This window comes from Malaclemys terrapin, chromosome 3, assembly GCF_027887155.1.
Source record: "Malaclemys terrapin pileata isolate rMalTer1 chromosome 3, rMalTer1.hap1, whole genome shotgun sequence".
Taxonomy (NCBI): domain Eukaryota; kingdom Metazoa; phylum Chordata; order Testudines; family Emydidae; genus Malaclemys; species Malaclemys terrapin.
Genome location: NC_071507.1, coordinates 139,961,756 through 139,975,080, shown reverse-complemented (window position 1 = coordinate 139,975,080; position 13,325 = coordinate 139,961,756). Strand labels below are relative to the sequence as shown.

The 13,325-nt window shown below is 42.5% G+C and overlaps 1 protein-coding gene across 7 annotated transcripts in view; it reads left to right on the top strand.

The window, feature by feature from the left end:
- The window catches only part of ANKRD6 (ankyrin repeat domain 6), a 166,536-nt gene that overhangs the window by 136,782 nt on the left and 16,429 nt on the right, over positions 1-13,325 (top strand). For 5 of the 7 annotated variants that reach the window (XM_054021601.1, XM_054021602.1, XM_054021604.1 and 2 more), the window contains 3 exons: positions 2,377-2,475; positions 6,198-6,296; positions 13,018-13,116. In XM_054021601.1, the coding sequence (XP_053877576.1) occupies positions 2,377-2,475; positions 6,198-6,296; positions 13,018-13,116 (297 nt within the window). The remainder of the gene's footprint in view (positions 1-2,376; positions 2,476-6,197; positions 6,297-13,017; positions 13,117-13,325) is intronic. The other 2 variants (XM_054021606.1, XM_054021605.1) reach the window with 1 other exon arrangement.

Below are 13,325 nucleotides of genomic sequence, written 5' to 3'. Positions count from 1 at the left end.
GCCTGGTGGCAGAGTGGGGTGCTTGGAGAATGGCTTGATCTCAAGCAGGCTCAGCTGCTGCAGCTGTGAAAAGTGAGGTTATCTGCTTTTCAGCAATTTTGGTTTATTTTTAATTAAAGTGAAATGTTCACAGGAGTAGCTGTTATCTCCCAAAAGCCAATAAGTTAAATGACTGTTTAATTAACTGCAATTACTTTAATTGGGTCAGGATAGAAAAGAAAAAATAATGTAACAACAAAAATGAATTGAGTTAGCACTATGAGAAGATCCTTATTTAAAGCTACACTGGGTCCATTCCATTCTTGTCTCCCATTTGAACTCTGTCACACAGAATGTTTCAGACCTTTAAGGTGGAGTAACCATACATAGTCACCACAGTTCTCACAGCTTCCTACACCACAGGCAAATGCTGTTTCACTGTATACTTTATCATCATGTCTTTCACAGTTTTGCCCTTGTAAACATGTCCTAGCAATAGTAAATGGTGGATTTCTTTCTATTTTAATGCTAGGATAAACAGGTCTGTGCATAATTCATACTACTCAAATTAATAATATGCTGCATCAGCAATATCAGTGGCAGCCTAGAATGCTGTGACATTGTTGAATCCTCTCACAGACTGCAAGGCCAGAAGGGACCATCATGATCATCTAGCCTGACCACCTGCACATTGCAGGCCACACAACCTCATCCACCCATTCCTGAAATGGACCCATAACTTCTGGCTGAGTTACTGAAGTCCTCAAATCTTGATTTAAAGACTTCAAGTTACAGAGAATTCACCATTTACTCTAGTTCAAACCAGCAAGTGACCTGTGCCCCATGCTGCAGAGGAAGGCAACCCTCCGCCCCCAGAGTCTTTGCCAATCTGACCTGGAGAAAATTCCAATCACAAATATGGCAGTCAGTTAGACTCTGAGCATGTGGTTGCTGCATAATAATAGTTGTCAAATACATGACCCATACAGTTGTATGGAAATCTAGTCTTTTAGAGTTATTTCAGTTTAGGGGGGGTGGATTACTTTTTTTTATTTTGGCTTTAAAATAAGGAAAATATGGAAGAGTTCAGACATATTTAAAATACTCAGTGTTGCCAACTCTTGCGATACTTGGTGTTTTTCTTAAGGCCTCAGATCCTGGAGCCATGTAAATATATGAGAATCTTAGCTTTTGTTTTAAAAAAAATTCTAGCTTTCATGGTAGTGGAGAAAAGCTTGAAAACATGAGCCCTGAAGGCACAAAACACAGAAAAGAAATACAATTAACCCAAAATGTATTATTTTAAAAATCAGCCTCATGATTTTAAACCAATTTCATCTTTTATTGGGAGCATTTTTGAATGCTTGGGGTTGGCAATACTGCTGTAGAAAATAATAACGTCTTCAATCTCAGTAGAAAAAAACAGCCCCCTTAAGAGCAAATTTATAACTCATTTGCCAGTTGTCTAGCACTCTCTGTATAGGAGCAAACTATTCAATTACCCCAGTTATATTCAGTTATCTGGATCTAAATTCTTGCAGTCAAGTATGACAAAAACATGGTAATCTCCAGTTTTAATGTTTTAATAAAGTCTGTCATTATCTGCTTATTGATTGTATCAGACAAGTCATTTTTGTGATTATTACTTCTTGCTGTCTCCAGACTTCCCCAGTCTGTATACATTCCACATTTCTTCTATTCATGTATTTTGGCAAACACCATGTAGGTGAGCTGGACTGTACAGGATTCCCAGTCTGGGAAACAAAAGGCTCTGATTGGTAATCAGAACCGGGTCTCCTGTATGGTACTGTGGAAGTCTTCTCTCTCTCACTGGGTGCTGAGATCATGGAATTTGTTTTAGCACCACAGACTCAAAATAGCTGCAGAGAATGAACAAACAAACAAAGATAAAATCGTTGAAGACCAATGTGATGAGATACAACTAAGACCTTAATTTTATGCCCTTTTTTTCCCCTACAGATATTGTGGGTCCTTGGAAGTATGGCGCCAAAATTAATATGTTAAAATGGCTATTAGAGCTGTAATAATTTTAAAACTAGGTGCTAAGTAACCCCTGTATTGCATCTGGGATAGTCTTCTGGTGAGAAGTTATAACAATGAGCTGTGGGTGTTTTCAGGAATTAAAGGTAGTAAACTGTTGGTCTGCAATAGTAAACCATATAATGGTTTCATTACTCTTGGAAACCTTAATGATTGTAGTTTATTGGTATTGCTTTCAACAATAACCAATATTTGAATGATGTGTGATGTAAATATAGTTTCAGTATATGGGACGTGTGTATGATATCTGTATAAAGTATGTGTGTGTGTATATTTATATGGAGTCAAAATTAGGTGGGACAGGCACTGATTAAAATAAATTGCTTCTTTTTACAGGGTGATCAGACAGCCTTGCACCGGGCTACTGTTGTAGGAAATACAGATGTAATAGCAACTCTCATTCAAGAGGGGTGCGCTTTGGATAGACAAGACAAGGTAATGAGAAGACCTGTTGGATAATAACTGCACTAGACTGTAATATTAGCCTTCTTTGGAATATGCTGTTTAGAATTTATACTCTGGAGTAAACAATTTAATAGCAATTATGCAGATAAGAAACCCCACTTCCCTTTGGAACTACACTCCTGTCAAATGTGAGTAAAACATACTGGTAAGTTGATCATCTCTGAGCCAGGAGTCAGACTTTCTCCTCATGATGGCAATATGAGGAAGACCACAGGCTTCAAAGGAAACACTGGGAATCAGCCAGCTAGTGAAGCAGCATGTAGTGCTACTAAGAAAACTTAATCCAGTAGAGGCTGAGCAGTGCTATTTGTTAGGTAAAGCTATGAACTGAATGTCTGTGAAGGAACTGTGTTGATCCCTCCTCAGAGGCATCATTACTCATTGGCTCATTAGGCAGGGAATCATTTTTGTCATCTGCAACTGGAAGTGATTTAGCTGATATAGTCAGAGGTGCTGCTACCCAACTAAGTAATATATATGTGTCCAGATAGGGCAATAAAAAGTGATGGGCTTGTTGCTTGGTAACAATGTACCCCTACCCAGTCAAGTTGACTCCCAATATATTTCTGGACTGATCAGATAGAGCATCAAATTAAATAGTACTCTGGGTGCAACAATACATAGGGTAGTGCTGCAATATTGATTCTCTAGGAAGTGCTTTGGACTGTAGAGAAAACATGAGCTAAGTAAGTCTATACGTGAAAGCTCATATTCTACTTCAGATTTTATTTAATCCACATTTTAGATAAAGCTACTAATAAAAGCAAATATATACGACACACACACACACTCACACTCTTTCTCTGCTTAGGTCTACAGCCTGGAACTCAGGTTCTCATTTTAGAGGGAGACACCCAAAACTATAAAGCAGAAGCCTTCCATGGGGATTGCTTTATTAGCCACCGTATGAAGTTTCGGGAGTCTTCTCCCCAGCCCTTGAACTTCCTTGGTGTCTGCAGACCCAGCACCAAAATGAAAGCAAAAAGTATGATAGGACCCTTACCCCTCTCCGGGATGGTATTTGAATACCCTTTTCACCCCCAGATCTTATTTTTTGCCTTCAGTCCTGTAGCACAAATGTATGTGCACTGGTGAGAATTCACTGCATTTCTCAGCTATGCAGTATAAAAACCCATTGCCATGTATATATGGGGAAGGAAAGCAAGCCAAAATAGGGAAAGAATGGGTTAAAGAATATTTAGATAAATTATATGTATTCAAGTCAGCAGGCCTGGTGAAATTCATCCTAAGGTACTTAAGGAAATAGCTGAGGCAATCTCAGAACCATTAGCGATTATCTTTGAGAACTCATGGAGGACATCTGAGGTCCCAGAGGACTGGAGAAGAGGAAACATAGTACCTATGTTCCCCTAGCACAGGGGAAACTACGGCCCGCTGGACCGTCCTACCCGACCCCCGAGCTCCTGGCCCGGGAGGCTAGCCCCTGGCCCCTCCCCTGCTGTCTCTTCTCCCCCGCAGCCTCAGCTCGCTCCGCCTCAGGCGCAATGCTCTGGGCAGCAGGGCTGTGAACTCCTGCAGCAGCACAGCTGCAGAGCCTGGCCTGACCCTGTCTCGGTGCTGCGTTATGGCGGTGGCGTGGCCCGTCTCTAGCGGGGCGGCGCAGCTGTAGCGCCGCCAGCTACTGGTGCTCCAGGCAGCGCAGTAAGGGGGCAGGGAGAGTGAGGGTTGGATAGAGGGCAGGGGAGTTCGGGGTGGTGGTCAGGGGACAAGGGTGTGGATGGTGGTCGGGGGGGAAACGGGGTTGAATGGGGGCAGGGGTCCCGGGGGGGCAGTCAGGAAGGAAGGGAGGTTGGATGGGGCAGCAGGGGGCAGTCATGGGCATCAGTTCCAGGGGCGGTAGGGGACAGGGAGAAGGGGTGGTTGGATGGGAAAGGGTTCCCGGGGGGGGCCCCATCAGGAATGAGAGGAGGGGTTGGATGGGGCAGTGGGGGTCAGGGATAGTCAGGGGAAAGGGAGCGAGGGTGTGTTTATGGGGCAGGGGTCCCAGAGAGGCTGTCAGGGAACAAGGGGGATAGTAGGGGGCAGATAGGAGGTGGGGGCTGGGCCACGACCCCCTCCCCTAACCGGCCCTCCATACAATTTACGAAACCCGATGCGGCCCTCAGCCCAAAAAGTTTGCCCGCCCCTGCCATACCATTAAAAAAATGGAACAAAGAGGACCCAAGGAATTACAGACCAGTCAGCCTAACTTTGATACCTGAAAAGATACTGGAAAAAATTGTTAATCAATTTGAAAGCACCTAGAGGATAATAGGGTTTAAGGAACAGTTATCAATGGTTTCCTGTCAAACTGGGAGAGCGTATCTATTGGGGTCCCACAGGGGACTGTTCTGGGTCTGGTACTAAGCAATATTTTCATTAATGACTTGGATAATGAAGTAGAGAGTGTGCTTATAAAATTTGCAGATGACACCAAGCTGGGAGGGGTAGAAAGCATTTTGGAGCAGAGGATTAGAACTGAAAACAACCTTGACAAATTGGAGAATTGGTCTGAACTCAACAAGATGAAATTAAATAAAGACAAGTGCAAAGTACTACATGTAGGAATGCAAAACCACTACAAAATGGGGAATAACTGGGTAGGCAGCAGTACTGCCTGAAAAGGACCTAGGGGTTATAGTGGAACACAAATTCAATATGAGTCAACAGTATGATGCAGTTGCGCAAAAAAAAAAAAAAGTGGGAGATAATAGTTCTACTCTACTCAGCACTCGTGAGACCTCACGTGGAGTACTGTATGGCATACTTTAAGAAAGATGTGGACAAAATGGAGAGAATCTAGAGAACAAGAAAAATTATAAAAGGTTTAGAAAACCTGACCTATGAGGAAAGGTTAAAAAAATTGGGCATGTTTAGTCTTGAGAAAAGACTGAGGGTGGAGACCTAATAAGTCTTCAGATATTTTGAGAGCTGGTATAGAAATGATGGTGATCAATTGTTCTTGATCTGCACTGAAGGGAGGACAAGAAGTAATGGAGATTTAGGTTAGATATTAGAAAAAACTTTCTAACAGGCTTCCAAGGGAGGTTGTGTAATTTCCATCATTGGAGACTTTTAAGAACAGATTGCACAACCTGTCAGGGATGATCTAGGTTTACTTGGTCCTGTCTCAGTGCAGTGGGTTGCACTAGATAACCTCTCAAGGTCCCTTCCAGCCCTTCATTTCTATGATTCTATATAAACACCACCACAGTCATCAGTTAAACCATACTGTATGGAACTTCCTAGAGAATCCCCATCACCTTTTGTTCCAAATACAGGTCACTACAGGATAGTGATTAGCTGTCACTATCTTTAGGGCTTATAGTCTTTCTGTGACAGCAACTGGAAGACAAGTCAATCACAAACACATGAACAGGTCTAATTCTAACCATTGAAAAGCAATGGAGCACATACTGCACACACATCAGTATAATGTTATGCTTGGTTAGAAACTCAGGGGTTGATGAAGTAGAGGCAGGGAGGGTTGAAAGTAGGAGGATGCCCATGGAAGTTGTTTAAGCCTCAGTCTAGCATACATATGCCTAACCCCAAACAGAATTAGATAGCAAGAAAAGGGAAACGATTTTTAATGCCCAAACAGGGTTACAGCACCTACATTCTGAATGTAACATTCCTGTATGTGTGGACACAACACCCTAAACTGCTGCTCTTGTGTGTGTGCTCTTCAGGATGGGAATACAGCGCTTCATGAAGCATGTTGGCATGGATTCAGTCAGTCTGCCAAACTGCTCGTTAAAGCAGGAGCTAATGTTCTTGCCAGAAACAAGGTGAGATGCATGTAGAAAGAGCTTTCAGTTCTGATGTAAAATGGCTGTTTCTCATTGGTGGTGATTTCTGGTAATGGCATTTCCTAACAGGTGGTGGTCCAGTTCCTAGTGGGATTTCTCATTCTCTTTGAATTAATTATGCCTGGATGATTCCACCAGAAACATTAGGAAATTTTGTTTTTTGACAGCTGACACAGGAGGCGCTCAGTAATGCTTTGAATGATACATTAATTATGACTGAAGAACACTGGAATTCTTATGGAAACTTCTACTGTGTCCTAATTTATATTGAGTGGATTCATTGTAATGGGCATGATTAAAATGAATATTAATTGAACTAATAGGGAAATAGCATTAAAATCCAATTGATCATAAATTAGTCAAATGAACACAAACCACAAAAGAAGGAAAACAGTATCTCTTTTGTTATGTTTCCATTAATGTACCAGGATTTAGTCTTGTTAAAAATTTGTGAGGAACTCTTAAGTGTCTCTCTCTTTGTATTACAATATCTTATGCTCAATTCAGGAGAACTGAATATATGCCCCACCAGAATTGCAAACAAGATTTTATAACACAAACATAGGGTACCAAGTGAGGACTGTAAAATTATATTCTAAATTGGAGCAATATACCATGGCATAAACAATTTTACTAAAATCAAAATGAAATACCCTTGGGAGATTTTTTCCCCACCCACTAGTCAAAAGGTTAATGGAATAATCTGAAAAACAGCAGGGGGCAATATACGTTAAATTAGGGTTTGGAATGTTCAGCCAGTTGAGCAGTCAGATTGCATGGACATCACTAGGTGTTGTTACAGGCAACAGGAATTTAGAGCTACTATACTTATTTTATCTTGTCATTTTCCTTTAAAAAATGCTCCATACAATTTCAGTAAACATGTCTATAAACCTCTGAAATGAGCCAACAGTTCAAAAGAACTATAATCTGTAAAACTAAACTGTACACTGAATATTAACAGAAAAGAAAAGAGAAGAAAAGACACATGGGTATAAAAATGAGTATGAGTAAAACTATATACTATATTGACATAGGACAGGAACAGCCCCCATATGCAATCTGACTTTTTATGGTTACTTTGTAATCTGTAAACAAAATAATTTTGATGCTGCTTCACTTGATTTATAGCATCCCTTCTTTTATATTAGGGTTTGAGTTTGATTTCCAGATGCTCATATTTATGTATATTAGATATTCTTTAGATAACTCATATAGTTACAAATATCAGACAATAGAACTTTTTCCAACATCCAGAACCATGAAAGTGTGAGTGATTGTGTGTGTTAATATAAGAATTGCTACTCTGTTTACTTGCGTGCCATGTGCATTAGAAGATTTTAACTAAAAGGATGAATGCTGCATAAAAGCTATGAATGATGCATAAACTGTAAGACATTCTGAGACAGACCTCTCTTAAAAAGTGTATGAATACAGTAGGTTGGCAAAGGCACGCTGTTAGAACCCAACGCGTAGCATGTCAGTGTTCAAACATGCACACGCCCTGCTTCTGCTTCCAGTGGCAATAAAGAAGTTTCCTAACTTTACTTAACAATTCAATCCTATTTTCACTTCATCAAAGCTGGCTTCTTTGGATGCTTCTCAACTTCTTATGCTCCTAAAGATTCGACACAGTGGTTCTAACAACATGACAAAATACAAAGTATAGCAGTAGTCAGGGCTTAGGCTCTGACAAGGTCCTGTTATAAACATTCATACTAGGAAAAATCAATTGCCTGGCAGCCAGGACAACCTGACAAGTGATAATTACTTATTGCCAGTCTACAAGCTGCTGACCTACACCTGAGAATCCAGGGTGTCTTGACTGAATGACACTACCCTGTGGAGGAGAATGGATTTGGCCTCTAAACTCAATTTATACAATCCACTAAACAGAAGAAATGGATTATTTGCCTACCCAGACTGTTACTTTATTTAATTCCTTCTCATGATTAGTTTCAGTTCATGTTGCATTTCAGGATAAGAGCATGTGGCTAACCATATATGCGCTCTCCCTATGGTATAGGATTGAGCACAAGTGCCATCCACTGATATTTATAAAGAGACAATGATTAGAGCAGGAGTCGGCAACCTTTCAGAAGTGGTGTGACGAGTCTTCGTTTATTCACTCTAATTTAAGGTTTCGTGTGCCAGTAATACATTTAAACGTTTTTAGAAGGTCTCTTTCTATAAGTCTAAAATATATAACTAAACTATTGTTGTATGTAAAGTAAATAAGGTTTCTAAAATGTTTAAGAAGCTTCATTGAAAATTAAATTAAAATGCAGAGCCCCCCAGACTCGTGGGCAGGGCCTGGGCAGTGTGAGTGCCACTGAAAAATCAGCTTGCGTGCCACCTTTGGCACACGTGCCATAGGTTGCCTGCCCCTGGATTAGAGGCTCGCTTTCATTTCCAGCCTTAAGTGGGATGCACTAGTCAGTCCACCCAAGATTTTAAGTGCAGGTCAGGTTCAGATCAACAGCTTGCATTTGAGGGGAGGGACAATAATATACATACAACACAAGTAATTTCTGAAAATACTCCTTTCTTGATCCAAGATGTTAGGACGGACATATTTTCTTGTCTGGCAACCAAATTTGAGAGTTAGGTTGCTGTCTTCAAACAAGTTGGCTTAACAAAAAATCCTTAGTCTGATAAACATTATTCTGGGAGATCAGTACTAGCGTTTTTACATTCGTGAACAGTCTGTACCTTTCAGTTCATATTTAGGAGGCTGGGAAATCAGAGGTGTCTTTTTCCAAATCAGTACAACTTGAGTCCAGTCCCTGTCACTGAAGTCAATGGGAGTTTTGCCATTCAGTAGGAGCAGGAGCCAGCTCCACTGTATGAGCTCTAAGCTCCCTGTGCTCCCTCTGCAATTTTTGTGAATTTCTACCAAAGTGCTGCAGCCTCATTTCTCTGCCTCACTGCTTGAATTTACACTTCTAACAGCTAATAATGAAAGAACTGTACAGGCTCTTCAGAGAATAACCCAAGGGGAAAAAAATCTCTACATTTAACTTTGTTCAGAGAAAAAAAAAATCTGCAATGCCTGCTACAGTTCAGAGACTTGTATTCAGAACTGCAGTACATAGTAATGTCAAATCAAAGACTTAAGACTGCTCTAAGAGTTCTGTGACAAAGTTCCTCCTCTATCTTTGTGGGTCCTGCACTTATTGGCAGATTTTCTTGCCTCAGAGATTCACCATGTGGGTTGGGGAACAGCCCAGAGACATTCCCCTCTAGAAGAACCCACAGTCCAGGTCAATTGGGAGGTTTGTGGGGAACCCAGGCCCGCCCTCTACTCCGAGTTGCAGCCCACAGCCCTGTGGACTGCAGTGGTCTATAGTGGCTCCTGTAACAGCTGCATGACAGCTACAACTCCCTGGGCTACTTCCCCATGGCCTCCTCCAAACACCTTCCTTATTCTCACCACGGGACCTTCCTCCTGGTGTCTGATAACGCTTGTGCTCCTCAGTCCTCCAGCAGCACACCCTCTCACTCTCAGCTCCTTGCACCTCTTGCTCCCAGCTCCTCACACTCACACCACAAACTGAGGTGAGCTCCTTTTTAAAACCCAGGTGCCCTGATTAGACTGCCTTAATTGGCTCCTGGTGTCCTAATTAGCCTGTCTTCCTTAACTGGTTCTATCAGGTTCCTGATTACTCTAGTGCAGCCCCTGCTCTGGTCACTCAGAGAACAGAAAACTACTCATCCAGTGACTAGTATATTTGCTAGGGTTACCATTCATCCGGATTCCCCCGGACATGTCCAGCTTTTTGAGCTAAAAATAGCGTCCAGGGGGAATTTGTAAATGTCTGGACTTCCCCCCCTTCCCCCAATGCAGAGCGCGCGCGGCTAACAGGGCAGCCGGCCGGATGGTGTCACTTACATGGGGCTCCGACAGCCAGAGAGAACATGTCCTCCACCTCCCCTGCAGCAGCAGAGATCACTCCCTGCATTCGCAGATCGCCTCCGGCAGTTCGCACCGGCAGTCTGGAGCTCCTCCCCTGCTCCTCCTCCCCTGCCAGCCAGCCTGCCGGGACGAACGGCTCACAGAGACTTAGGCGAAGGCCAACAAGGGGACCAGGGGGTCGGAGAAGGGGCAGGGAGGTTTTGGAGGGGGCAGTCAAGAGACGGGGGAGGGGGTCTGGGAGTTCGGGGGGGGGGGGGCTTTCTGGGGGTGTGTGTGGATAAGGTTTTGGGCAGTCAGGGTACAGGTAGGAGGTAGGGTCCTGGGGGGCAGTTGGGGGGGTCTTAGGAGGGGGCAGTTAGGGGACAAGGAACAGGGAGGCTTAGGTAGGGGGTGGAGTTCTGGGGGGCAGTTAGGAGCAGGGGTCCCAGGAGGGGGCAGTCAGGGGACAAGGAGCAGGGGGAGGGTTGGGGGCTCTGAGGGGGGCGGAAAGTGGGAGGGGCAGGGCTAGGGCAGGACGGGGGCGGGGCTAGGGCGGGGCTCCTCTCGTCCTCTTTTTTGCTTGCTGAAATATGGTAACCCTAATATTTGCCCTCTATCAGACTCCTGTACCCCATTGGTCTGGGTCTGTCACAGTTCTTCCAATTCAAAATGTGCAAGCGGTGACTGGTGTTTGAGCAGTAGGTGAGACATGAAAAGAGGGATAATTGGGAGAATGAACAAGAAGCAGGGAGCCTGATAATGCCTAAAATCCTTTTACTTGAGATGATCACATTTTCAGATCCAAGCAAACCTATTGCAGGCTCAACGACAAAGACCAACAAAACAAATATTCTAAGGACTTGTCTACATGCGTGCGACGGTGTGTGCTTTTGGATTACGTTTGTGCATATTAACAGCTGTGGAAAAACTATTCTGAAATAATTGCATCCATGTGGTTAGCTTTTACTACACACATCCCTCTTAATCAGTGTGCACACGCAGCATTGACTTCTTTTGAAATAAGCTCTCGGCATATCAGGCAGGTATCCCATGGTGCTTTGTCCCGCTGCTGGACTCTGTATTCTGGGATTTTTCTGATGGTGCATTATAGGATACCTACCTGAAGCCACTAGAATTCTGTGACTTGGGGTTCACAGCAGCAAATTTCCAGGATTCCTTTCCTCGTATCCCAGGGTTCATATGTCTTTTGCAAGTCAGCCCATTTTCAAACTGCTGTCAGCCAGCACGGACTGAAGCAATGCAGTCAGGGATACCATTGGAGGGACTGAAAAATTAATCTAGAATGCAGATGTGTCCACACAAACCTTCTTCTGCACTAATTTACTCCAAAATGAACTTAAGCCACTTTCAAAGTGGATTGTCCAATTTGCAGTAACTAGCCAGTTAATTTGGAAAAAGAATTGTGTCATGTGGACACAGCCCATTTTATTGAAAAAAAAATTGTGGTTAGTATGAAATAACCCTGCCTCACTGGTGTAGACAAGCCCTAAACTCTCAGGCCCCTCAGCCCTTCAGAAGAATAAATGCACAAACTTGTCCACATGGGAACTTCCATCTGTAACAAAACTCATCTTTGCTTTTCTCTGGATCCTTAGTAACTCACCAAGTTCTTTTCCTATTTCTGCCTGAAGACTTCCATGCATTGTAACCATACAAGCTCTCTACAGCCTAAAACCACCACTCTGCCGCCATTGTATATTCACATGTTGATTAGACTGGAAATAGCTTTGACCCTTGATTACCTAACAGACCACAGGACTTCAAACATACTTTCGTTCAGGAATTAAAGTACAAAGCCAGGGAGCGGCATGTTTCTTTGTGCAAAGAAACAGGAATTACATTTATAAGACAGATGGAACCATGTGCAAATTTACTCACACCGTGCCCACAAACACGCACATATATGCATATGTGAGTTGACAGCCCCCTCCTGGTGTAAACAGGAGAGCAGGACATTCCATGAGAGATCCTGAGGTCTAGAATTCACTTCCACCTTGTTTTGTCAGAGCACGAATGTGGAGACCTCTAGGACATGGTGCTGTAAGATGCACCTGCTTTCCCTGGTTAGGACTGGGAATCTGATAGGAAGGGAATCTGCTTTGAGTCTGAGAAGGAAATTTTTCTTTCAAGAGATCTTTTGTTTCATAGTTATATGTTTTAAATTCAAAATGTTAAATTTTAGGTGATTGCAACAAATTAAGTGCATTGGTTTGGGAAAAATTCTAGAAAAATAAAGTGTCATCTAGGCAATGTAATTACCAGATATGAAAGAGGGGCTCTGTACTGAGGATTATCAAGTCATGGGGAGTTTTATTTATTTAAATTAGGTGCTTTTAAAATATTAATTGAATTTGATGCTCCGCAATAGTTGCTGGGTTGATAATTTTGGAAATGGAAGTCTCCCATTTGCTCTCTGAACACTGGCAGTGACAATGCAAACTTCCCCAAACTCCCAATACCTGCCTCTGCCGTGTCCTGGAGGAAACATCTCTGTGGCAGAGTGGGTAGCACTGTTTCCATGCCCATTCAAGCCAGAGCTAGTTTTTTGTTGAGAACACCAACAATATTTTTGGGTAGGTTTTGTGATGTGGCCTGGAACAAGGCTACAAATTCACTTTTCATAGGCGACTGATCAGAAGTCATTTACAGTTTTATAAGTTTAAAATCTTGCAATGAGACACCCATTGTTTATTGAGATGGGGTGGTAGTGTTTGCTTGCTTTGTTTTTTGACTTATGTCAATTTTCTAAAGATGGCTTTTGTATTTTTCTGTCTCTTTCCTAAGGCAGGTAACACACCGCTGCACTTGGCCTGCCAAAATAGCCATTCACAAAGTACTCGTGTTTTGTTACTTGGAGGGTCTCGGGCAGATCTCAAAAATAATGTAAGCTTAAAAAATACATTTTAAAAAATGTTTATTCTGTTTCAGCCTCTGGAAATACAGCTTTCAAAATATCAAACTCTGCCTTTCTGTTTGTTATGAGGACTGGGAGAAAAATAACAAAATGACTAAACAGTGGGTTTTAAAAATGTTTTGTGATAAGACTTATAAAGGTGTTACTTACAACCGTTTTGAAGGGGGAGGGGGATGGA